The 25,385-nt window shown below is 45.6% G+C and overlaps 2 protein-coding genes and 1 non-coding gene across 10 annotated transcripts in view; 1 reads left to right on the top strand and 2 right to left on the bottom strand.

Moving 5' to 3' along the window:
* Positions 1–621: 621 nt before the first annotated feature.
* LOC137855513 (multiple epidermal growth factor-like domains protein 9) lies at positions 622–15,644 on the top strand. 2 transcript variants are annotated; one of them, XM_068679692.1, is made up of 9 exons: positions 622–971; positions 4,833–5,243; positions 6,500–6,635; positions 7,565–7,653; positions 8,967–9,030; positions 9,736–9,824; positions 10,666–10,778; positions 11,606–11,762; positions 14,197–15,644. In XM_068679692.1, the coding sequence occupies exons 1-9, from the start codon at positions 917–919 to the stop codon at positions 14,346–14,348; spliced, it is 1,266 nt and encodes a 421-aa protein (XP_068535793.1). In that variant the 5' UTR covers positions 622–916; the 3' UTR covers positions 14,349–15,644. The 2 variants fall into 2 exon arrangements, with proteins under 2 accessions (XP_068535793.1, XP_068535792.1); XM_068679691.1 differs by lacking the exon at positions 622–971 and adding an exon at positions 4,092–4,191.
* A 1,975-nt stretch (positions 15,645–17,619) lies between these two features.
* Positions 17,620–25,385, bottom strand: part of NSD2 (nuclear receptor binding SET domain protein 2) — a 105,497-nt gene continuing 97,731 nt past the window's right edge. For all 7 annotated transcript variants that reach the window (XM_068679687.1, XM_068679685.1, XM_068679686.1 and 4 more), the window contains 5 exons: positions 25,190–25,306; positions 23,484–23,625; positions 22,634–22,740; positions 21,362–21,566; positions 17,620–20,478 (listed from right to left, as the gene is read on the bottom strand). In XM_068679687.1, the coding sequence (XP_068535788.1) occupies positions 20,210–20,478; positions 21,362–21,566; positions 22,634–22,740; positions 23,484–23,625; positions 25,190–25,306 (840 nt within the window). In that variant the 3' untranslated portion in view covers positions 17,620–20,209. The remainder of the gene's footprint in view (positions 20,479–21,361; positions 21,567–22,633; positions 22,741–23,483; positions 23,626–25,189; positions 25,307–25,385) is intronic.
* LOC137856581 (small Cajal body-specific RNA 23) lies at positions 23,767–23,897 on the bottom strand. The gene has a single exon (XR_011096601.1). It is a non-coding gene; the product is annotated as a small Cajal body-specific RNA 23 (non-coding RNA).

Genomic DNA, 25,385 nt, shown 5'->3' with positions numbered 1-25,385 from the left:
TCTGGGTACCACTGAAGTCCCTCTGTGCAGCGGGACTACACCAACAACAACCACCTCCAACACTTCCCTCTCACAACCTCCCAGCCTGCACAAGGTGGGAGAACACCCAGCACGTGGGCTGTGTGTGACAAACTCACCCAGGCCCTTGTGAGGAGTGCTTGGGGTTTGTGTCAGAGCTCACAAAGCTCAGCTTGTGCTTTGCTCTGGGGGGCTGCCACAGCTTGATGGCCCAAATCACGCAGGTTGTGCCTCCTTCAGCCGAGTCTCTGTGGCTGTAAATGAGGCACAAACAGTGAGCAGAATAGCTGCTGGTACACACACACAGGAGATGGGATGGGGCATCACCCCAAACCCATCATGAGGATCGCTGGCTTTGATCCTGACAGCAACAACCTGGCCCGTCACGTTGGGGGGCGAGTGCTGAGCTCACCAGGGCAGGGCTTTGGTTGTGGCGCAGCTCGTCTCAGTTGAAATGGGAGCTGCTTTGAACTGGAGGGTTCTTCCCAGGGTGTTTTTCTTCTTGCAGGAAACCCTGGGTGTCTAAAAATGAAATCATTTCGCTTGAGGGAGATCACGGGGGCCTGGCCAGCCGCCAGGCACAGCTCTGCCTGTTCCTCTTCCCTCAGCCCGCTGCGTTTCTGCACCCCACGAGAAGAGGGGAAGGCCTGCAGCTCTGCTCAATTTTCAGTTTGCATCTCACCTGGAGGAGGCCAGCAGCGCCTCGGCAAGCCCTGCTGCTGCTGTCCCCGAATATTAAACCCCCCCTTTGTTGGGGGGAGGCCGATCTGCCTGAGCCGCATGATCAGCATCAGCTGACGGTGCTGGGCACGGACCCGGGGCGGGATAAGCAGTTAGCTGTGGGAGATCAGCCGCTGGGCCTGCCTCTCGGCCAGCTCCCTCATTCCTCGGGGGAAAAATGGGTGCCTGGCCCTCGCCTCTGCTCTGGAGCTTGGCCACGGCATGTCTGACAGGTGAGGCCTGCTGGGGCTGGGTGACACACGGTGACACTGTGCCACCGCTGGGCTTTGCCACTGAAGGGTGGGCAGAGGGAGGGAGGTGCTGGAAACAGCGTTAAAGATGCACAGGGCTGAAAGCATAATATAAAAACCTACTTTTTAAAGAAAAAAAAGGTGTGTGTGGGGGGGTCTAGTTGCTCTGCAAATTGAGGACTTGCACAAGTGGCCTTTGCACCGCCTTACCTCAAACCCAGAGGAACAGGATGCCCTGGCACGTTCACTTTCATGAGGTGTTTTTGGTAACTCGGACTCCTTAAGAGCCTGAATATTTTTGTAGTTGTGCCTTTGTCAGCCACATTCCTTGCTCTCCTCCTCCTGCACTGCTTTGCTATCAAATAACCGCGTTCTTATAACTGATATTTTGGCAGCATGGGATCTCCAAAACTTGTTGCGCTTGGGGCTTCAGACCAGGTTTCTTTCAGGGCATGTCTGGCCACGTGAAACTTGGAAACTTCTTAGGGTATGGTGCTGCCCTGCGACCTTCCCCTTCCTGCAGTCCACCACTGGTCAGGGACTGGTGGGGGTCCATGGCCACCTGCCTCATTGGGGCAGGGACCCACCAGCTCTGCCAGAACGGTTTGTGCTTCACAGAGCTCCTTGGCTCCTTCCCATCTGACCCCCTGGCAGCCCTTCTCTTGAAATTAAATCGGGGAAACTCACCGTTTCAAAAGCCTGTTATTCAGCTGTTTAATTCACCAAAGTAGTGTTATAGTCACGTAGATAACCACTGGCTTGGTTGCGTATGGCTTGAAGGACTGGTTCCTCCCAAATAGCAGGCAGTGCTGTTGTGCAAGGCTGGGAAGAAAAACTAAGGGGCTGTCCCTCCTATTTCTGCATTTTGTGAGTTCTCAGCCAGTGCCCATGTGTATGCAGGTCGGCGGGGTTGCATGTCCTATAAATCAGGAAGGGTTAGCTCTGCAGTCAAGGGTTCCAATAACCTTCCTTCCGTGACATCCTTGAGGCTTTTTTGAATAAAACACCATGCCAAGCTGTCACAAAAAGACATCCCTCACGTGTCTCTGGAGGTACTTTTGTTGATTCAATGTCTTAAAAAAATTGTCTATAGAAAGCAGAATCCCTGATTCCTGCCGTAAACACGTGAAAACTGTAAGTGAGGAAAGGTGAGAAAACTGTTTGGAGAGCTGAGCAGGTCAGTTGAGTATTGCTTTTTTCATACCTGTGATGCTGTAATTGGTAAAACCAAACATTTAGCTTTTTTTTTTTTTGTCTAGATGCTCAAAATTATTTTTTTCTAGCATCACTACTTTTTTTTTTTCCTCCAAAAGTTGTTTAAACAGCTTTATGAAGTGCTGGCCACTGATGGCTACTGATGTTTTGGAATGATTATTAATTATTTAATATTTTATGATTATTCTAATAACACATTATGAAAGGACAACTTTCACTAAAATAATCCTCCTTAACAGTGCCACCACTTAACAGCAGAACCAACCAAACAGTGAAAGCTTATGAGAAAGTAATATTCAACTAAAATACCTTGCTTTTAAACAACAAAACCAGACGTGGGTTAGCTGTGTGCAATCCAAAATAACAAAATCCACTGCAGAGTCTCTGGCAGATGAGCGTTTGGGACAGGTTGCTGTGCAGGAGATCACATCATGGTCCTTCTGAGAGCTTTTCCTGGGAGGACTTTATGGTGCCCTCAAACTGCTTCTAGTGTTTACTTTGAGATTAGCTTAATGAAGATTAGGGCTGACTCGGCTTGCTGCCAGGCAGGAGAAAAGAGAAGCAGACTGACTTCAGCCCCTAAGGCAGGGGAGGGGAATTGCCTGTCTCTGGTCAAAGCAAGGCCAAGAGCTGCGTAGACCAGTGCTGGTGTCTCTTGGATGTTGATCTTGGACAAACAAGTATGAAGAAAAAAAAACACATCACTGTTAAATTCAGTGGTTCTGTTTTGGGAGATAGAGCCAGAAAACGTGGGCAGTGGCCCAGACAGCTGGGTGTTCATCTGCTGCCTTTCTCAGGAGTTGTAGAAAGACTGGGTCTTCTGAAACGCTGAGTACAAAGCGGTCAGTATATGCTTAGGAGGGAGCACTTTGAAGAGGTTGTTTCCTTGTGATCACAGCTTCATAAGGACTCTTTTATTCACTGACCTCTTTTTGCCATAGAAGCCTAAGTGGTGCTGCTAGCCAGCTTCATCTGCGTGTTGCTGTTTATGCTGGGGTAGCACTAAGCACCAGTACCCGCGGTGCTCAGCATCATGTGGGCAGACACGGCCCAAAGAGTGTGAAATCAAAGGCTTGAGGAGAGCTCAAAGAGCTGGCTTGGGAAGGACCTTGCAGTGACCTGTGTGTCCGCAACCACCACATGGTGTGGCTCCAAGCTCTCATCCCTCACCTGCATCTTGCCGTTGGGTGTCAGCTGCATTCTCTAGTCTCCATCACCCTCCTAAAGCAGCTTCTTAAAATAATCCTTTTGCTTTCCCCTTGGAGGCCACCTGATTTTGGCAGCCCCTCGCCGTGGTGGCTGGAGGAGCCCAAACCTTGTGTGATGGGGAGTGAAAGTTCTGGGAACGCGCTGCTGGGCCCTGAGTCACCCGTTTGGTCCTGAAATAAAACCTGACGTAACTTACAGCTCTGAGGTGACGCACTCCAGAAACAGCTTAATTGCCTGCTGAGTTTGATGCCTTCTTATAATCGCTATTCCTGGCAATTTAACAAATCCTTTACTTTCAGAGCTACTTGTTTTTTCCCAGCTGCCTCTAAGAGAGTAGCTGGGCGTATCTGTGAACCTCTGGCTTCCAATAACTAACAAGTCTTATTAAAAGAATTAAAGGGGGGTGTGTGTGCCCTTGAACTGCTTATACCACACATTAGCACTTTGCCATAAGAGGGCAGGTGAGAGGAAAAAAAGCAACGGGCAGCCATAGCTGCAGATTGATGCTATACAAAGCTGCATGTTTTCAGAAGCTGCAGTTATTTGATGGAGGAAATCCCTGCCCTGAATTCCCGACCCAAGCTGATGTGAGTGCTGTGGTGGCATGAATGGGCTGGTTTTGTTTTGCTTTGTTTGCTTAGTACGGCACTGCTAAATGAAAACCGACCTGCTCCTTCTCTTTTGTTTAGCTCGATGGGCTTTTCCTCCGTTCTGAGACTGGAAAACATCCATCTCCCATGGTCATGTGCTGAGAGATTGCTGTCATCAGCAGATACGAGTTCAGTCTATTATGGATTACAGCAAACAACTTGAACGGCAGTAATACCCCAGTTCTCTGAAGATGATGGCTTTTTGGCTAAGAAGCCACCACTGCTCTTACAGGGGAGGGATTTGGGAATCAAATCAAGTCTCTGCCCACGGGCAGGTTCCCTTTGGGTTGCTGGATGCATCTCCAGAACAGCTTAAAAGAAATCCCAAACCCGTGACTTTTTTTTTTCTTGATCCCTTTAACCAAGATGGGATGAAACAGGCAGCAACTTGACAAGCATCTTAAATCAGATTGCTGTGGGATCTCAGGGTGAGCTGCCTTCAGCGGCTGCCCCTAGCAAAACCAAATGTTTCGGGCAATTCTTACAGCCCCTTATCTAGGAGTGTCAGAGCTCCTCAGCATGGGGCTTGGATGATCTTACAGGTCTTTTCCAGCCTACATGGTTCTAGGACTCTAATGCATGTCCTTTATAAGTCTCTCGTGTGCCAGTGATGTTTCTATATTGCTCTGTAATGGAACATAGAATAAGGCAGTTTCTAGGCATCAAACAGGGACCTGTGGGTTAAGCAGTTGTTAAAAACCTAATGGGATGCCTACATTAATTGGAGAGCAGTAATCTGACCAGTAATTATGTTTTTTCCTGTTCTTAGATATTGCTTTAGGCCAGCTGACCACTACCCAAGCCCCGATTGCATCAACCCCGCTGCCTCCCAGTGCCACCACGACCTCTGCCTCCACACCCCCAGCTGCTGGGGGGGTGGCCACCACCGCAGACCTCGGCACGGCCACAGCCGTGCCATCGGCAGACCCCAGCACAAACACACTTGCTCCAGCTCTGCCCACCACCCTGCCGGTGACTGCGACCATCCCTGGGATCACGACCACCTCTCACGCACCCACAGCCACATCCACCGGTGCCTCGGCCACCCCTCCAGATGTCACCACGTCTCCTGGGGCTCCGCCAACAGCTCCGTCCCTCACCACCACTGCGCCCTCCAACTGCAGCAGAGTGAACGTGACAGCGTGTGCCCCTTGCTCCCCAGGGACGTTTCCCAATGATGGTAAGAGTTTGTGCTTGCCCCAGCTCTTCCGTGCTAGGTGGGAAAGTTGAGAGGTCGGGGGAGGTGAGAGCAGCACATGGTGTTGGGGGCTTGGATAGGGAGCAGACATGGGAGTGAATTTCTTGCATCCTTCTGAAGTGAAAGGCGTGGACGTGGCTGCCTTGTGCTGTTGGTCTTCCTGAGGTTTCCCCAGCAGGATGGAGAAGTGGTGGGATTGCAACCACGAAGTGTAACACAAGTGCAACCTCATTTACCAGCAGGAGGATGTTTTTTTTTGACAGAGGGCCAAAGACAGGAAAAGTCTCAAACTTTTCTCAAAGTCTCAAACTCTCTAGTGGTTGAATGGGAATGAATCCCTGCTACAGAAACAGCTTTTTCCCTTGGGCTTGAGAAACCACCCAGGCAACCTCTGTTGCAGTGAAGAGTTTACTTTATTCAGAAGCTCTTTGCATGTTGCAAAGTATTTGTTTTTTCAATGTCCCCACCCAAAAACCAAAACAAAACAAAAAAATAAAATGCAAGCCATGCACTTCCCCTGCTGCTGGGCTCTTTCCAAGAGAGGCATGAGCAGAGCTGATGCTCTAGGGTAAATCTGCAGAGGACAGGAGGCAATTCCCACCACCCTTGTGTGCTGGATGTGTTACTGCAGGACCTTGTCTTGCCCATGCTTTGTCCCTGCAGTGCCAAGGGCTGGTTGCTGCAAGAAGTGGGACGGTGGATCTGATATGTGCCGTTACAGCAAATCCCACATGATTGTTCTGCGTAGCTCAGATCTGTTTTGTGGAGCAAAGACTGCTGGAGCTTATGTCTGGTGGGAATACTGCCTTGCCTGTGCTCAAAGAAAAGCTGGTTCTACTTATGGCAGATTCTCTGCTCTTGGGGTTTTCTGCTTCAGTTCTGCTTCCTGCAAATGTAAATTTGCTAAGGAATCAAAAGAAGTGTGTTTTTTCTTTTTGCGTGGTGGTGGAAAGTAAGGAAAACCCTCCTCTCCCCTCAAACTGAAAGAGGAAAAAGCAGTCTTGGTCTTCTCACCAGAAGTCCATGTTGACAGAATTGAGCCCATTGTCTTATGGCTGTTCTCCTGCTCACTAATGGAGCACAGCACCATCGCTAGCATTCATATCATCATTTTCCACCCCTTAAGATGGTCTTGCTGGAGGACCTGGATCTCCATTCATTGCCCTGCCCCATGCTGACCAGCCCAGGGGGCGAAGTTCAGTCTCACAGCCCTGTTCCCCCATCTCTGTCCCTTTCAGGTGCCTGGAGCTGCTCGTGCTGCACAGGGGGCTTGTGCACAGACCCTGGTGCCTGCGTTCCCTGCCCAGTGGGGCACTACCAGCCCGCGTGGGGACAGCAGCAGTGCCTGCCGTGTCCGCGGGGACACTACGCCAAGTAGGTGACCCAGGGTGGTGGAGGTGGCTGGTGGCACAGAGCAGGGGCCTTCTCCCTCAAAACCATTCCCGGTCTGCATGGCAGCCCCAGTGGCATTGCTTCCAGTTTTTGTGGTACTGGGACTTCTCCCACTGCCCCTGGGCCATGAGCAGCTCCAGCTGATGCAGAGCCCTGTGTTGGCTTGGTCTAAGCCAAGTATTTGCTTTCTTTTTTTCCTCCACAAATCTTGCTCAGCCCTGGGGTTTCCAAAGGGATTAAAGAGCGTGTCCTTGTTTTCCTCCAAATCATCCCTGCGTGTGTTAACAAATTCTTAAGCCCACATGCTCATTGTTGGGGATTTGGCTCTGTAATGCATGCACCAGATTTCCTCCTTCTCTGCCTTTCCATTTTCTTTCTCATCCTCCCAGAGGCCTGATGTGTTACATCCCCGTTCCCACAGTCCCTGTTGTTTAAGGTCAGGACTCCCACACACCAGTGCCTGTGGCTGAGCTCCCTTTTCGGCTCTGTGACCTCTCAGCAGTGGAGCAGCTCCCCTTAATTCAGACTATGGGAGCTGAACACCATCGAGCACCTTCCCAATGCAGACCAACCTGCCTAGAGTGTGGATTTGAGCCTGACTCTAAACCATGTTTTATTTTAAACCTGTCTAAAATCTATATTTTAAGGCCCAGAACTCAGAATCAGAACCTTTCCCTATAGCTCGTATATATTTCCACATAGCTAATGTTAATAATAGTTAATTTTTTTTATCACTGGCTCCTTACCATTCAGGCAATTTCAGGTTGTTATTTTTCTGCCTGAACTCCCTCATTTAAATTTCCCTGCTTTTAGACTTGTTAGTGGAGAAAAAGAGCTATATTCCACTATCTTAAGCATGGAGGACCCCCGATGAGTGAAAATCACCCTAATCTCTGCTCTGTTCCCCCCAGCACCACGAGGAGCACCGTGTGCTCGCCCTGCCCACCCGGCCATTATGCGAACGAGTCCGGGGCCGCAGCCTGCAGAGCGTGCCAGAAAGGTAAAGTTTGGGTTTGGTTTGTATTCAGCCCAGATGAGCTCGCATCAGACTGGGAAAGGCTCTTTTGTGGGGCCAGATGCAATTACCAGGTAGCTTAAAAACACTGGAGAATAAACAGGTTATTTTTTTCAGGCCAAAAATAGAATAGCAGCTCTCCTCTCTTACTGTTATTGATGTTTTATTAAAAAGGAAAAAAAAACAGGTCTCAGACCAAGTCATGTTCCTGTTTGCAGCTAGCTAATACTAACACCGCAAGGAAAGCCTATTCCTGAAAACCAGGAAATAAATTTAATGAAATTTGGTTATAGCATAAAGGGGTGAGGGGGGTCAAGAAGGGAAAACATTTCTCTTATTTACAACAACAAAAAATAGTCTAAAACATGGTGGTTTTCTATTTTTTTTTTTGTTGTTTTGTTTTGTTAGGCTGCCTCCTGCAGTCTGAATATTAAGTGTAACACTCCCCTTACCTCCCAGACATCGCGAGCTGGGTTTTCAGCAAGCTCCTTTTTGTACCTGGACGTATGCAACATGAGCCTGGTACAGCGTGTTCGCAGACAGCGTGACAACACGTTCAGAAGGGGCCAGCATTTACTTATGCAAAAGCCTAATTAACACATGCAGCGCAGCAGCTATTCTGTATCCAAATTAAGAGCTCCTTCTACACACACAAGTGGTCTCTTGAAAAGCCGTGCTCAGAACTTCTCAGCTCACACCTCAATCTTGGCTATCGTTTGGGGAGTTTGGGAGGCAAAAAGCGTTTTAGGCAGCAGTTGGAGACTGTCACTGGTGACAATGGTGCAGCATGTCACTGCCTTCACTTGGCAAATTTGTTCAGTGTGCTAGACCGCAGGAGGACTCCATGAACGTGGCCCCCATACTATGCAGTTATCGGTTTAAAAAGATGCATTTTCCTTGCAGAGCGTGGGAGGAAGTTTTTCTTTCCTCTTGCTCATCTGTAGTCCGTGGTACTTCTTTCTATGCCTCCTCTCCTCTTCCCTGCCATGCTGGAGGGAGTCCATTTCATAGAATCACAGAATGGTTTGGGTTGGAAGGGACCTTAAAGATCATCTAATTCTGTCCCCCTGCCATGGGCAGGGACACCTCCCAGCAGCCCAGGCTGCCCAAATCCCATCCAGCCTGGCCTTGAGCACTGCCAGGGATGGGGCATCCACAGCTTCTCTGGGCAGCCTGTGCCAGTGCCTCATTTCTTTGTGTGCAAAATGAAGATGAGCAACTGTCTGACAGTGTGGGGACAGGGACGGTGGAGGAAAGATCCTGAAAACTTGCTCGTTTTTTTTTCTTTTCTCTTCCAGGTTATTTTAGCTCCCAGCAAAATGCAGCTGTTTGTCTGCCTTGCCTGCCTGGATCGTTTTGCAAGTAAGAAATCCCTGCGTGACCTTGGGGACAGGATGGGGTGGCATATCTGGTAGCAGCCACTGAGCTGTGAGAGCCAACGTGCTGGCCAGAGAGGTGTCCCCCTGGCTCCCAGCTGGTGCTGAGCTGTGGTGAGAGAGGGGTTGTGTGATGGGGGGAGCATCCTGACAGCTGGGTAACCCCAGAGTGAAGAAAAAGTGGGCTGTTGGCTTGTGTGTCCTGGGATTAGCTGGCTGCAGGCTTTGCAGCCAAAGCAGATGAGCCCGTGTCACTTCGTGCTCACTTGTCCCACGTGCTGCAGCAGATCTTGGCCGAATTTTGAGTAAATTGCCACAGGAATGGACACTGGGGCTTATGTGGCTACGTAGTGGGTCTGCCACTCCTAAATCCCTTCAGCACCCATCGAGCAGCTCCACACGAGTTTGCTAGGGAGCAGCAACAGCTGGGACACTGAGTTCTGACTTGTTTCATGCAAACAAGCAACCAAGGAGAAGCCAGAAATGCCATCATGTGCCTGACCCTTAGACATATGGGGGAAACCACACGGGGGAGAGACACCACAGCTGCCTACAGGATGGCAAAAGCTGGCAGACAGAGGAGAATTCAGCCCCTGGCTGTGAGCTGATATAAAAGCAGGCGTCAGCAGGTCGGCTTGGTCTCAAAGCGTGCTGGTCATATGGTGTTGTCTTGCTCTGCTCCTCTCCCCAGCACCTCCAGCTGCTCAATGTGTCTGGCCTGTCCCGGTGGGCACGAGGCTCTGCATGAGGCAGCCGAGGCGTGCGCGCCGTGCCGGGCAGGTGGGTAGCACTGGGGGGCTGCGGTCACAGGTCACAACAATTTCAGTGCATTGCACAGCTTTGGGCAGTGCAAGGAAGCAGGGTATGTGTGGCTTCAGCAGCAGAAGGGAGGATTTCTTCCCCAAACTTTTGTCTTTTGACCCAAAGGGCATCGCTCCCTGCCATCCTGAGTGCCCCGGCTGATGTCTGTGGGGCAAAATTCTGCTGCTGCACTGATGGAAAGATGCTGGGAGGGTCTCTTTTTGGCCCTTGCTAGTGTGCCAGGATGTGCTGCGCCAAATCTTCCTGCTCCTGTGGTTAATGCTGGGCTGCAGAGCACTGCCACCAGCCTGCACCATGGAGGGAGCACTGGGGATGCTTTAACCATGCAAAGCAGCATTAATCGCTCTGAGACCCGTGACTTTCCTGACCTGTCACTCCCTCAGAGCTTCGGAAACTGAGCTGTGTGTTAAACTTTGCTTGGCAAGTTTTGAGCAGCTGGAAAAGGTGTTTGAATCCCAAATTAGAGGGGATGAAATGCTGCTGACCTCCAGCTCCAACCTTCCCTCTGCTTTAAAGCCGCAGCTCAGCACTGAACCCAGCTCCCACTGTACTCCTCAAACGCACTGCTTCCACATCTGAAGCCAGGTGTCATTTGGTCCCTTTCCCTGCACTTATTCTCCTTTTCCTGCCCCTTTGCCACCCAGCAAGAACCAAAGTCCAGGCTCAGCTTTTGTCATGCACATCAAGTATTTCGTGCTCTTTCTCCTTGCGGCTTTGAAAGCAAACTCATCCATATGCAATTTGCAAAGGCCCCAGGGTCTAGTCCCAGATCTTAATTTTGTGCTTGTTTGCTACTTAGGTATGTTCAAAGGTCCCGGTGACACCGCGTGCAAGCCCTGCGAGCCAGGAGAATACCAATTGCAGCAGGGCCAGGAGAGCTGTGACGTGTGCCCAGAGAACCACTACTGCCCGGTGAGTCTCCTCAGGCCGCTTTGGCAGCCTGGCTTAACAAATACAAACGTCCCGTGACGAGCTAATGCACTTTTAATTAACGCCATTTTTAGCTGAGCCTATTTCCTTTCCTTAAATACCGACAGAGCCCTGACAGAGGGAGCCGCTTGCAATTATGACACCGGGAGCCTGGCTTTGTGCCACCCTTGGAGCTGCCCGGCCTCGGTGGGCTGTCAGGGGACGGGGTATCCATTAACTGGGCTGTTTGGCCTGTGGACTGGCTGGATAATGACACCTTCTCCCTTCACCCTGCTCTAAGTAACACCACAGAGCCTGTCAGGCCGAACTGAACAACTGCAGGTTCATTTTGGGGTTGTTTTCCTCTAGTGCTGACGTGCGCCACCCCTTCACACTCATGATTTGGGGTGGTGTTGGTGTCTCCCAGCTGTTTGCAGCACTGTCTGTCCCCTAATCCCCTTGGTTTCTGCACAGCCCCCAGCCCACACACACAGAGTGGTGCAGTTACCTGCTGGGCGAGCACATGGGTGGCTCCACCTCAGCTCCTGAGGGGGAGGAAAGGAGAAGCAGCAGCACCACCAGCACCTGATGCTGGCGATGCTGCTGTTTCAGGTGGCTGGCTGCTAGTTCTGCCTCTCTGCCCCAGTTTGTGTCCACCAAGGGCTTCATGTGGGGGCTTGAGTCACTTCTAATCTCTCTTCTGAGCCAGCAAGGCAGTGAGTACCTTATAAAGCAGATTTTCACAGTGTGCCCCAGGCCCAGAAGCTCTCATTATGGAGCAGAGGCGATGCTTACACTGCTGCTGAGAACTTGCTTTTTCTCTCAATTAGAGCCCAGACGTGAAACCAACCAAGTGCCCCCCTGATGCCTTCTGCCCCGCGGGCAGCACGGAGCCGCAGTACTGCATGGAGGCCTTCCTCTACAAGGTGGGCAGCTCCTGTCAGCTGGCACCGCTGGCCATCGTCCTCCTGGCCCTTCTCTCAGCAGGTGAGCATTGTCATCTCCAGCCTCGGGTTGTGCCAGCAGTAGGCTCTGGGTGGTGTATGTTACAGTTCCTGAAATCTGGGTTTCTACTAAAGGTCCTTCTGGTTGCTCATCCCTTTAAAAGGAAGCAGCGAGCTGGCGTGCCTTCTGTGGCTATCAAAAGTGGCTGCGGAGCTCAAAGCCATCCCACTGCCCCATATTCCTTAATTTCCCTGTATCTTTACAGCACAGTGACCTATGGTGTCACAAATATGAAGTCAGTGCTGGAACCAGACTGCAGTCACATGGTGAACAGGCTGAGTGTGGTTTAAATGCACGAACCACCCTTTAACACGTGCTTCTCACCCTACACAACTTCTCACTTTCATGTGCTGCTCTCTATGCAAACGCGAGTCCTTTCCCCGTTTATAAGGAGGGGTAGTGCTGAATATTACAGCTCGTGGGATAATGAACGTTTGTTGTCCTTGGGAAGCAGCTCTGTCTGCGTACAGCCTCCAAAACAGGAATATCTTGGCTGCCCAAAGGTAGGAAAATGGGTGATTTCCTCCCATGTATGAGACTTCAGGTTTCCTAAAAGCATCCCCTCTGCCCCTGTGGTATTTTTCCAGTCAAAGACCACCCATTCAGTGCAGTGACTGGGGGAAGCAGGCAGTGGCATGGAAAACAGGCACCTGCTGCACTTAGCTCATTAGAGGGCATCCCACAACCCAATGTGCATCCCACAATGATGAGCAGGCATTTGTAACCTTAGCAAAGGAACAATAAGAGTTGTGTAGTTCTAAATGACTTGCTACCTCTGATTAAACTTTCCCCCAAACTTTATGATGCAAACTGAGCAGCTGTTACTGACTGTGAAAGGATCAGCAGAGCAAGCTGGAAGAGGGGTGTTCAAGCTGAGGCTGATCAGTGTGCAGGGACATGAAAAGAAATCCCATGTTAAATGCCACTTCCTCTACCAGCTTTTTTGCCACAGTGTTTTTATCTCCTCTGGGTAATCTAAGGCATTAAAGCCACCTACCCCTGAGTTTCTGTGCTTGAACCCCACTGTTCCGTGCCTTCTGAACACGTGTCCCCCCGTGTGGCTCACTGCTGTTAAAAGGCAGAGGAGAGATCAAGCAGGTGCATCACTCCCTGCTAGGAACAAAAGAGAGCAGAGCTTCAACACCAAAGCAGCATTAGCTGCTCCCATCAAAGTCCTCTCTTGGCAGATGAAGGCTACATGGATATAAGGAGGAGAAAATCACTTTACACTGGGCAGAGGCTGTGGGGGCTCCTGGGGGATCTCCAGGAGTCGCCTGGACATGGGGCTGGGCCCCCTGCTTGGGGTGGCCCTGCTGGGGCAGGGCTCAGAGCAGAAGGCCCCAGAGGTCTTGGCTATCCCCGTGAGGCTGTGAAAAGGGCAGCAGAGGCCGGAGGAGCTACGGGGCTCCTCCCCAGGAGGAGTGGACGAGGGTCCCTCTCGGCTGGGACTTGGAGCCACGCGACAGCTCCCGCACCTCGGGAGCCTGGATTCCGCTGTGCCAGGCTACGGTCCAAAAATCTGCCCAGACAGATGCCATCTGAAGCAAGTATTAATTAGAAAAAGTAGATTAAAATGAAGCATATGAAAAGCCTACCCATGCAGGAACAACGTCCAATTAACCGGCGTTTCTGACAAACGAGGCTGAGGGGGTCACAGAACAACATTCCTTACTCAAGTCCTGCGTGGCAAAGTGTTTGCTAAGAAAAGGGGCAAAAGAAACAACCCACGCCGGAACCCGCGAGCATTTCACGGCTGGGCTAACAGATCAGTTGTTTGCAGTGAGACTGTCTGCTCACACAACCTAAATTTGGATGTATTTGTCTGGACATATTGCATCACAGCGACAGATTTGTGCTCTGCTGTTAAGATCACTTTTCCTTGATTATGCTTATGCCAGAAACAAACAAAAAAATGTCACAGTACTTGATATTTGCCAATTATTTCCATGTCTATGCCCAACCTAAAAGTAATTTTTTCTGACAGTCCTGATCTCAGTCTAGACTCAAAGTTAATCTAGGTCAGTTACTTCTTGTGCTTCATTATAAGCACTGCACAGAGCAAATGCATCTCTCAACAAGGTCTTTCAGAGGGGTGGCACAAATGCAACAAGTCTGCATTGATAAGATGCCAGGTGGGTAATGACAGTGCCACAGAGCAGAGAGTAATGAGGAACAGAAAAACAAGTAACAGTGATTTCATTAAAACCCGCTGCCATTCTCTGTGGCTTTCAGGGTAAAGCTGAAACTCCAAAGCTGAGCTGTTACAGCTAGCCAACTCTTTTTTGTGCGCAAGCGTAGGAGGAGAAAAAACTTCGTTCCTGTAAGATAATACAGCAGTCAAAAAGCACTAGAACAAACCCCACCTGACTCTTCTCCATTCTCATCTGAAAATCAACCATCGTTCCTTATGTTCCAGGTGGAATCTTTACCATTTTTGTGATAATACTGAAAAGAAGGCACGAATCTAGCAAGAACTCATTGAAGTCCCTGCTGCTGCCCAGGAAATCGGAGTGGCACGCAACGTACGGCGTGATGGAGCACACAGAGCCCGTGTATGCTGGCTGGTAGCAGAGGAATTGCTAACGGCAGGCACATGTCTGCATATGTGAAAATGTTTAACAATCACCAACCCATTTCTACATAGCCAAAATAAGTGCAGAAAAATACAATTCAAACAATTTTCAGCTGTGACTACTTGTGCTAATCAACTCAGCTGAGTGATGTTTGAAAACAGGCTGAACAGCACAAGGCTTCCCCTTTAATTCTGGGTTTCACTTACAGATAAAGTCTCCTTTTCTTTAGAGAGAGAAAAGCCAAACTCCCTCTTTCAGCAGTCAGCTCAACAACTTGGGCAAAGACTGACTGCTCCAGTTATCAAGGTCTCCACAGCACAAGTGTTTCCACCTAAGCAGGACCTAAGATGAATGTATTCCTTTAAAGAATGTGCACATGTATTTACTTACTTACTATTCTCAATGCTTTACCATTACTTTAAACAAGGGTAAAATAAGGAAAAGGATCCCAAAGCATTCCCCTTCCTCTCAGATGTGGGAAAACACATGCAACTGAACTAATGGCTGATTCCTAGACAAATACATCCCTTGTGTTTCCTGCTGCAGTCTCTAACACGGTGCCTCATCCTACAGAAGCAAAGACAAACTTTGGGCAAACCTGGCAGGAATTTTCTTTCTTAGCCAAGCCACACAGGTAAGACATGAAACTGCACGAAGTCCTTTGGGGTGCAGCTCCTGACACAAAACCTTCTCCTGTACAGCCAGCTCCGGTGACAATTCCAGCTGGCTACAGAGATGTGATTTATATTTCACAGCAACAATTTAAAACCTTGTCGGTGTCTGTGTGGCTGGCTACCTCTTTTTAAAACTGCTGTATTTTCCCTATTATGTTCTTTCTCATTACGTTTTGCGTTCTGCACCTTGTCCTCGTTGCCATTTGATCTCAGCAGCCCAGCAGGCAGGCAGAAACGCTCATCAGCTGTAATGGGGTCATCAGTGGGGCCTCTCTTCTTCTAGAGTGAGATTCATTCACAGACCAGGTGCACTGCAAAACCCTGCACGGACCAGCCAGCTGTGACACGTGCACAAAGCCGTGCTTCATTAGCTCCGAGAGCTCCCGTGAAAGCAGCACTTACTATTAAAAGAGCTAGGCTTTGAAACGAGTGTGCGTGGAGGTGGCAGCAGGTGTTACTTCTCACTTCAGTCTTTTCCCTGGACTTAGGCAGCAGCAGTCAGCTGAAGGAATGCAGCTGGCGGGGGGTTAAGTGGCTGCTGCCCTCCCCTGCTCATTCTCCTCACCCCAGGGGAGGTTACTGTGCTTTTTAATAAAAAGGAAAAGGAAAAAAAAAAATCACTTCTCTGCTCTCTTTTGGCTATGTCAGATGAGTAAATGAACTGGAAGAGAGGTGTCATTCTTTGTGGGTGGCAGGAATGCAGGCAGTAGCCTCGTCACCTGGATCAGCAGCAGCAGGGACAGTATCTCTAAACCACACACCAAGCTCAATCCCATCCCACCTCGTTATCCTTCCCCTGAGGATTGCCCCAGCCCCCTTCTGCCCTAGAACCATCCCTCAAACTCGTTTTTGTCCACCTGCTCCCAAGCCCCATTTCTCACTGAAGAGAGAAATGGTTACCCTTTGTTACCTCCTGTCTTCATTCTTCAGTCCCTTCTCCCCCTCTCCTCCTCACCCCCAGCTACCTGCTTGAAAGCTGCTGTCCCTTAGGGCTTCCCCAGCTCTAAGAAATGCCAGCAGCGGCCACTTGGGGACAGGGTGGGGTCTCCTCCTCATGGCTCACGTGCTGCAGTCCACAGGGGCTGCAGGAATGATGCCTGCAACCCTCTTCTGTCCTCCAGAGAGTAGGGGGATGTCCCTGGAGAGCTCAGGGATGGGGTAAGACCCAAACTAAAATCTGGCTGAAAAGGAAAAACGCGGTTGAATTCAAACCTGGCCCAACAGGAGCAGCAGCAGTGACAGCCAGCTGAGCCCAGCCCTGGTGGGAGTGCCTGACTGCAGCTCGAGATGGTGCAAGTCTGCAAAATTAGAAGCAACAGAAAACAGCACCCTAACAGGAAAAACTGGACTGCAAAAAGTGTCAATATTTATGTGATAAGCAATGCCGTGGAAACAAGTCAAAGCACAATCACCACCAGTTCCACATAAGCTTTAAGTGTTATTTCCAGTGAGTCTCTTAGGAAATCCCGGAGTGCAACTTCTCACTAAGAAAGAACAACATCCAGTTCGCTCACTGCCAAGCCATACCTGCAGATCATGTATTTGATTAAAAAATAATTAACACATTTTTTTTAAAGCTGAGATTTTTTTTCCCAAGAAAAAGAATTAGCAACCTCTTAAATAACTAGGAATAAATTTTAATATTTAATAAGACACTGAAGTTTCTCAAGCAGTCAGACATGGAATAATGTGACTCAACAATGTGGAAAAATTGCATTAATGTGTCTCTCAAGGTATTCTGCTTCTCAAAGTAATTCAAATAAAAAAGCCCCTAAAAATTGACCATGAACACAAAGCTACAGAACAAAACAGACATTTAATCTGATTATTCTTCCTAGACTGTAAGCAAATTCATCTAACATATTCAAAAGAAAATTGTTTCCATGCTTGCTCACGTGATGAAGGAACAACAAATTTTGAATTTGCCTATTATGTACCAGCTTGGACAAGTCTGCTGGAAAAGGAAAGACATCTTTCTATTTCTATGGGTGAGACACAAATTACATAATTTAATGCCACATAATATGCCATACTTAGACGTTATTTAGATGAATTTATAACAGAAAATCTTTAAGCTGTTGATGCTAAGAAGCATTGAGTTGCATCATGAGAAAGCTCAATTTTTCCAAGATTGTATTTGAACAGTGGGAGAAAGAAAATAGTGAAACAACTTTTCTTTTGCCATCTTTTTAAAACAATACTTCAGTCTCATTTCCCAGTGCTGCAGAGTAAGGTATAGAAGCCTTCATTAAAAAACACCCTTCCTGAATCAGACGCTAAAATTCTCCCAGATCACCTTCTGAGTGACCGAGCTGAGCTCGCAGGGTCAGTACTTATTAAGGAAGAACATGGTCCACGTTTCTGTTAAAGATCAATTTCCAAAGTATGTAATCAGCAGAAGGAACAAAGTCCTAGCAACTCAAAAGCAAACCTCTAGTCTGGAGTCTTTTTGTCTGCGATGCAAGCCTTCATTGGCCCGAGGAGCTCAGTAACAAAGAGTAGAGAAGAGGTAGAAGGAAGCAGAAAGTCAAACAGCCACTCGCTAAGATCTGTTTGTGTAAATTTAGCATTACGAAGGAGTGCTGAGAGCGATTGCTTTGAACACTGACGTCTTTATTTACCCACAGACAGATACAAAATGGGTGGCTGTACTGCATCCTGCCGTACTAAATGTGCTTGTGACCCCACCTGCAAGGAAGGCGGGGAGTTGTAGGCTCCGCGACCGATCTGAAAACTGATGGTTTTTCTGCAACAGTGCCAATCAATAACTGATCAATGAAGCTGATGGCTTCTGGAAGTGGGTATCTGCCTATTAGGACTTTGGGCATAACTGTTCCAGGGTGCCAGAGCTGTTATACCTATGTATGAAGAGAAAAAGCAATAAAAAGACTAACAATTTAACAAATTATAAAAGCAGTGGAATGTAAAGGTAAGATTTTATAATAACTTATTTAAAGGTATTCTTATAAAGCCTTCCTTACATGGTATAGTATTCAAACAAATAATGGTCCCAATGACATAAAATTCCTTCATTTTGTTTAAAAGTGATGAGGAAAATCTTTCTACTTTACTACCTGATTTCACTTTCCTCCCCTCAAAAAGCAATAGCAATGTACATTACACAATTTTTTTGGTTTTGATTTTAAGCACAGGCCTATGCTTCAGTCTCGGTATTACAAATATCTATAGTAGAGGAAAAGTTTCTCCTCAAACTCAATTAAGAAATCTTCATTTTCTTCCTTGAGTGCAAGGCTTGGTATACCAGTTCTAGAATACAAATATTTAACACTTTCCCCCTACTTCAAACTGTGCTATTTTTTTTCATAATTACTTGGGGAAAATAAAAAACAACATCTTCCAACAGTGTTTATACAATGGATTAAAAGAACAAAGCAGTTGTTTGGTTACAAAATAGAAATTAAAAGAGTTCAGGACAGGGCAAAGCTACATTTAAAACCTGTTTCAGTTAATATCTCCTAATAAAACCAAAGTTTTAAGTGTTGGGAACAAATGGGGATTTCAGTTAATTTCAACTAAATCTGCAGTCAAATCCTGAAAAAATACGTTTGGAAGGAAACATACACTTTTAAGATATAGCAAGGCTTCAATTTCAAAAGGGCTACACAGAGTTTCTGCACTAGTAAAGGCAAACTAAGCTAGAACATACACAAATCCTAAATGGACATGAAGGCGCACATTGTGTTTACATAGGCTAGATAACAATGGCACAAGTCAAAACTTACTTGTAACGCTGCCTAATCACACACCAATGACATGCACGGGGAAGAAAACAGGTAAAGACATTTTTCTCTACCATTTTTTCCTAGTTCTACCATTATTTCCATTAAAACTAAATCTTGTGTATTCATCTCACCGTACTGTGAGAACCTACTGGGAGCAAAGTGTTCAAAACAGCTTTGCTGATAAAACACAGTGGCGATAAGATAGTCAAGAGCAGAGCTCCTAAAAAAAGGAAGGCATGATTTCAAACAGTCTGCCAAGTCAAGTAGCCAGTTTTACATAAACTGCATAAAAACCGAACAGAATTGGGCTATATTTCACACCATAATTTTTCCTTACATGGTTCATCAAAAATCTACTTCACTTTTAATTAGTTGTTTTGATAACTTAGTTTTTGGACTTCAGTAGCTAGTCAAGTTGCACCTTCTGTTTCAGGGTTTCATTCATGATTTTCTCTTTTGTTCCTTGTTGGGCATTTTTTTCATTGCACAAAGTTGCAATGCTTAGAGTTCAAGCATTCCAAAGAAATGTTTGCCTCTGCATTTTACTCGACATTAAGGAAAAAACTTTTTTTTCCAGATAATAGGTTTTCTATGATTTGTTTCTATTAAGACACAAAAATCACAGAGTATTGGGCCTAGAATGCAAGACGATATCCCTTTAAATCCAGACTTGTACAGCTCTGCAAGATCAAGTCAAGTTTTGCTGGAATGAAATACAGGAAAAAACAGTATAGAAAAAAATCTCTTACGATGTAAAATTTCCACTCTCTGGTACAGGGTGTACAGGGTGTGCCTTTCCCACCATGCACTATATTTCTTGGTGGAAGGATATTTAAAAAAAAAAAAGGTTGTTTAGGAATCATTGGAGAGCAGTTTTATAGGAGCACAAACAAATTGTTTTGTGTGTGGTGACAGCGAGATACGCACCTGGATCGTGAATGGCATTCAAGCACTTGCTCTAAAACACACAAGGCAAGCAAATCTCATTGGGACCACGGACCAAGCTATTTCTTACTTAAAAGGACTCAAGCTAATAACTTCTTTCAAGGATATACTATTTTAAACATCTGTTGGTTGACAAATACTATCTTAAAACCTATGTTTACGCCTACCTGGTTTGCTTTTAACCTACCTCCAATCTGAAAGAATATTGGAGGGAACCTTTTACATTCGTAACAATTCAAGTGTAACTGTAATGCTGAGTAATAAGTTTGGTTTGTCCTGAAATTTTCTGAACTATGCAGTTCGTTATCAGTGCAGAAGCAGCAGAAGACTGCTGTGGTTGGCTCAGTGGATTTATAAAAAAAAAAAATAAAACAAAACAAAAAAAATCCCCCCCACGTAACCTTTACAGAATATACGTAAAATTGTGTCCTTCCCTGGTCATATTCACAACTTATCTACAAGATAGTGTTGGCAGTAGAAACTGCAGTCCATGACTATTTGCATTCAGCTCTCATCCATCTGTTCCTCTGCTTTCTCTTAGGCTTCAACTTGTTCAGTTTTTTGCGGGGTTTCTCAGTCTTCTGAGTTTCAACAGAATCCACCCCAAGAACATGTTCAGAGCAGCATAACTGTCCATTCAACGTGGAATTTAGTACTGTCCCGTCTTGGTGTTCCTTGCAGAAAGAATTTGGGCAGAAGTGGCAGAAAGAAACAGAAGGTTTGCCACAAACATCACAGTGGTGCCAAGGACACTCCCACTTTCCTGTGACCAAAACCAAAGAACAAATTACTAGGGAGTAAAAAAATGTCATGGTCTTTCATAGAAGTTTTGTGTTTTAGCATCTAAACAATGCACGACTTCTTTCAAAGCTAGATGAGACAGGATTACTGTGGCTAATCTCAAAAATAAAAATGCTAAATCATAATTCCAAAGCTCAACTGACAACAATAAATAATGGACTCGACATCCTTTCATTTAAATGCAGCAGTGAACTCCAGATAGAAGAAATTATTCAGGCTTTATTCCATAGCATTTTACAGAATTTGCAAGCTGGTAGAATACTCTACATCTAGTCATCTGCTGCCTACCATTACAACGCTCGCCTATTTGTTGCAGGTTTTGCTCAGGGTTGGCCAATGTGCTTCATCTACAGAAATTCTTGTCCCAGCACATTTTAGCAGTCATCCTTTTACTTGTTTCTGGGATAACAGGCTTTGCCTGCAGAACCGGGTACCTCCAGTAGTATCTGGAATTGCAACCTGATGTCTACTGCCCTTAAAGTTTTCCTACTCGTCTTATTCCAGATGCTGCTGGTATTCTTCTGGCTTGAACTCAACTGGCTTGATATGCATTTCTGAGATATAATCAACTTTCCTGTGACAGAGCCACACTGAGTAGGTACATCACCCAATAGGCGCAATTGCCTACGTTCATAAAACCAAAGGTTGATTTTAACAGAGAAGCAGGAGAAAGGCCATCATCGTGCCTCCACATTGAGGAAGAGCTCCTACACTACTCATGAGTGAAGTTCCCACCATCCAAAAAGAATGTTTTCAAAAAAGACACTTGTAAGAAGGTTCCTGTGCAATTAACAGGGTACCTGCGAGTTACTTATTCACACAAGCTTAACAGGGAGGTGACTCACCAAAAGGACGTTTCACCAAACCAAGACAGGAGAGATGATAAGCTTTAGTACAAGATTTCCTGTCACACAGCACCAGTTGGCCTCCATCACCACAACGGAAACAATCATCTTCAGATTCCTTCTTCCCTTCATTTTTCGTTCTGCGTCTCCGTGTTCTCTTTTTGGTCTTTTTGCCTTTTTCTTCTGAGGCATTAGTGGAAGAATTCTGAAAGATTAAGTTGCAAATCTGTAAATGCCAGTTTTGCAAAAGACAAATATTACACAAACAAGCAAAACTGTTGGCATTCCTGGCAGACAGCACACACAGGCAAACGTTTGACTTGATACAGACCTGTCTAGAGCCTCATGGTGCCTATCCATGTTAATAAAACCCACTCTAACTCTTATAAAAAGACAAATAGAAACCACCTCTTGTCCCTACAGTTCCTTCCTATTGGTAAGCTCTTCCACTTTCTTATGACTTAAAAAAAAGTCTTCCAATTTCCAGTCTAATCTACTTATAGCTAATTTGCCTCTATTTTGTAGTTGCACTGCCAATCACTTCAATATTCTTTTTTTTTTTCTCTTCCAGTTATGAATAAATTACACTGGAATTATTAAAACCAGCATCCAATTCTGTTCTTTGAAAAACACACAGCAGCGTTTCAGGAACTGTAACTGTGTACATTACGTGGCGTATTAACTATGTACATGTCCTTCTGCTGGAGGACAGGTTTCAAGTTAACCTGACATGAATCATACAGGCCATTTCGCAACAGTTTTACGTCTCCCCTGCCTCCCCACTTCAAAACTCACAATTTTTTATTCTTTAGTTCAACTTGAACTGGAAGAACTTTAATGCCTTTAGTGCACATTTTAGATTTAAACTGCAAAGTCAGAAAAACCTCACTGGCTATAGTTGAGCTCTGAAGGATAGGGTTTACCCAATAAACACTCAGTTTTGTGCTACCATCTCTCCCTGAATTCACTCTAATGAAGCACTCGAGCACCTGTGGTCAGTTTGTTCTTAGTTCCTAGTTCCTATAACCTTTCCCCTCCTTCATACTTCAGAGGTGACTGGGATTAACCAGAGGTTATTCCCCTCTGCACCCCCTTTTATTGCTTCTGATTCCAAAAGCTAGTGCCAGTAGCTAGCAATGTTTCTTATTCAGGAGCTAAAGTGATTATCCCTTATCATAACATAAAGCTGGTCTACCTAGACATACCCTAAAAGAAAAACCAAGGCGACTAATTTGACAAGACATTGTCAACGTATCTTGATATATTACTTGCCTTTGGTCTGTCCCCAAGAAATCCACTGCAGTTTGGGGCGCCACATTTGCAGACTGTTTTTTCATTGCCCAGACAGTCAAGGTTGTAATTGAAAGTCAGCTCCGTCCCTGAGTGAGATGAGACACACTCTTTTATTATGAAGGACAAGGTAATGAAGCCTATCAAAATTATTACAAACAAATAAAGGTTTTATTATCTGTCTTCTGGTTCTGTACTTGCTTGTCGATTTATTATCGTAAGATATTTTCCCCTTTACTGCTCACAAGCACTGACAATGATTAACTAGGTACCAGTACTGCACGATGTCTTATGCAGTTACATTTTAAAACAAGCTAGTTTGACTTTACAAAACTGCATGTGCATAGTCTGCACATTATAGATATCCATATATATGTAGCTGTTGATATAGATATAGGTAATATAGCTGTATACAGACGTGTGCATGTATGCATTTCAATATTGTAAAAACAAACCAGAACATACATATTTTCAAACATATTTTAAATACTCACTCTAAGTTTATCTTCAGTTGAAGAAAAGATGCAGAAATACTGTTTGAGATCACTGAAACAAAAACTGCTCTACTCTTTTGACAGACAACACAAAGTGACTGCACAGTTACTAACTAGGGGCTCTTTGGTGTATCATTACAAGTAAGCAATAAAAAGCAGACAAAGAATTCACTATTAAGAAACATCACAGTAAAAGGAACACCACAAAACATCTCTTCCATGTTCTATACAAAAATATTTTACTGAATCAGTTAAACCATGACCTCGTACTGATTTAGCATATCCATGTAAATGTTTAGCTTAGTGAATTAAAATAAAACCAACACAAACTGAAATACCTGCAGGAATGTCACACACGGCAAAGAGGCCGACACGAGTGTCTCCATTTACTGTCCATTTTAGAGTTTCACAATTTGGTTGGCAGCTGTGATTCATAAAACGAGAATAGTTTCCTTTGGGGCCAGCATCAATAATACGGTCCTGGAGATCAAACCAGCAACAGAGTGAATGCTTTTCTCCCTCCCATCACAAAAAAAGCATTTCCATAAATTATTTCAGTAGTTACATTCAAAACAAACATGGTTTTGCTACCCAGAAACTTAAAAGCAAACCAATATTACATGTTGTATTGAAAACTGTAGTGTCCCAGGTGGCCTGGAATGAGACACTCCCAAAGCAATACTCATGATCTAGCTCACCTTGTCCCAGAACCCATCTCAGCCACATGGCAGGATAAATGTTCTTGTGAGCACTCTGCTGGTCATGTAAAATTCCCCTCACTCCAAAAAGCTTTAAAACTCAAAATCAGTCCATTTACCCTTTACTTTGCATTCAGAAAGCTGTTATGCATTTACAAGTACTGTACTTTATGGTATTTACCAAGTCACTGCATGGCTACTTGCAGAGATTACCAGATTTCCACCAGCTTTCTTTCCCCAGATCAGCCTATTTTGAACAAAAACAAGTTCTTGGTAAACTAAAGAAGTCCTATCCCTAGACACAATTGCCTTTTAAGTTCTACCTCCGCCAAACATACCAGACACTAAACAAATAAAATAAAACCTTGAAATATCCAGAATTTGAAACCATGTTTCATTGCAGAGCTGTTTGAGAGAACTTTGCTTATTTATGAAAAATATTGCACCATTCTGTCACTGAGGCAGAACTACAGTATTTTAGTTATTAAGGTTTGCTTCCAACTCATTTTTATAATGCACATGCAGAATTTTCATGACTACGTGCACATACATTCAGCCCCCCTAACTGCATTTATAGGTCAACCTACAAATGGCACAGACATTTGTGAAAGGCAGAACCACGATGGTTATTTACTAACTACAGCAAGAGTCAAATGCACATTCAGTTCAGATATTTAACGAGCTGACATTGTGTGCCAGCTTAGTAGAAGGGTGAGTAACTTAAGTGTTTAAAGAAACATGGTTTCATCCTTCTTAGGCTGTGCAATAACTCCTTGGTTAGAGGGCTAACAAAACCTGTATCTGTAGAAATATAAAGCAGTACAATCTTGGGCAAAAGAAATGATTAGGACTGCAAAAATATGAAGCCAACTCTTCTTTGCTTGGGGATACTTTCATATATATGGAACAGCCTTAGAACTATATTCCACAGTACTCACAAGTGAGATTTCTTTTTTAGTTGAAGTTCTGGGAAATGTATTGCTAATTAAGTCTTTCAGCTACAGCATTATTTCCCAAAACTTCACACTTTCTCCTAAAACTAGGCAGATAAATACTTTTGCTATACTTTATTTCAAGCAGCAAAGCACAAAAGGTACAGACCTTAACATGTACTTTATTACATTACCTACTTAGAACCAATGAGATACATTATAGATATGTATAGAGAGAAAAAGGAGCAAGCAGGCACAGAAGATACAACATTGTAAATACATGAAACAGTGGAACATCACAGGTGAGTGTTCAAACACACAGGAACATCAAGTGTCCCGCGAGTTGATCAAAAGTAGGAAGAGAAGTCAAAATAGCATTAGTTAAACAACAGAAGGAGATTTAAAATACTCTACCTTATCGATAGTAAGCATATAGAAGTGAGTAATGTCATTTTCATGTGCATATTTGATTCTTGCCATACATTCCTCTTCATCAATGAGCTCACCAACATACTCATTCACAAACTCTCCCTGAAAGATACCAAGTACCACTGGTAAAGTATATACCAAACCCACAGAGGACATCACAAGTTACCAAATCTTTGCTAGG

Source organism: Anas acuta, chromosome 4, assembly GCF_963932015.1.
Source record: "Anas acuta chromosome 4, bAnaAcu1.1, whole genome shotgun sequence".
Classification (NCBI taxonomy): domain Eukaryota; kingdom Metazoa; phylum Chordata; class Aves; order Anseriformes; family Anatidae; genus Anas; species Anas acuta.
The sequence above is the reverse complement of the archived record's forward strand: the minus strand, read 5'-3'. Positions and strand labels throughout refer to the sequence as shown.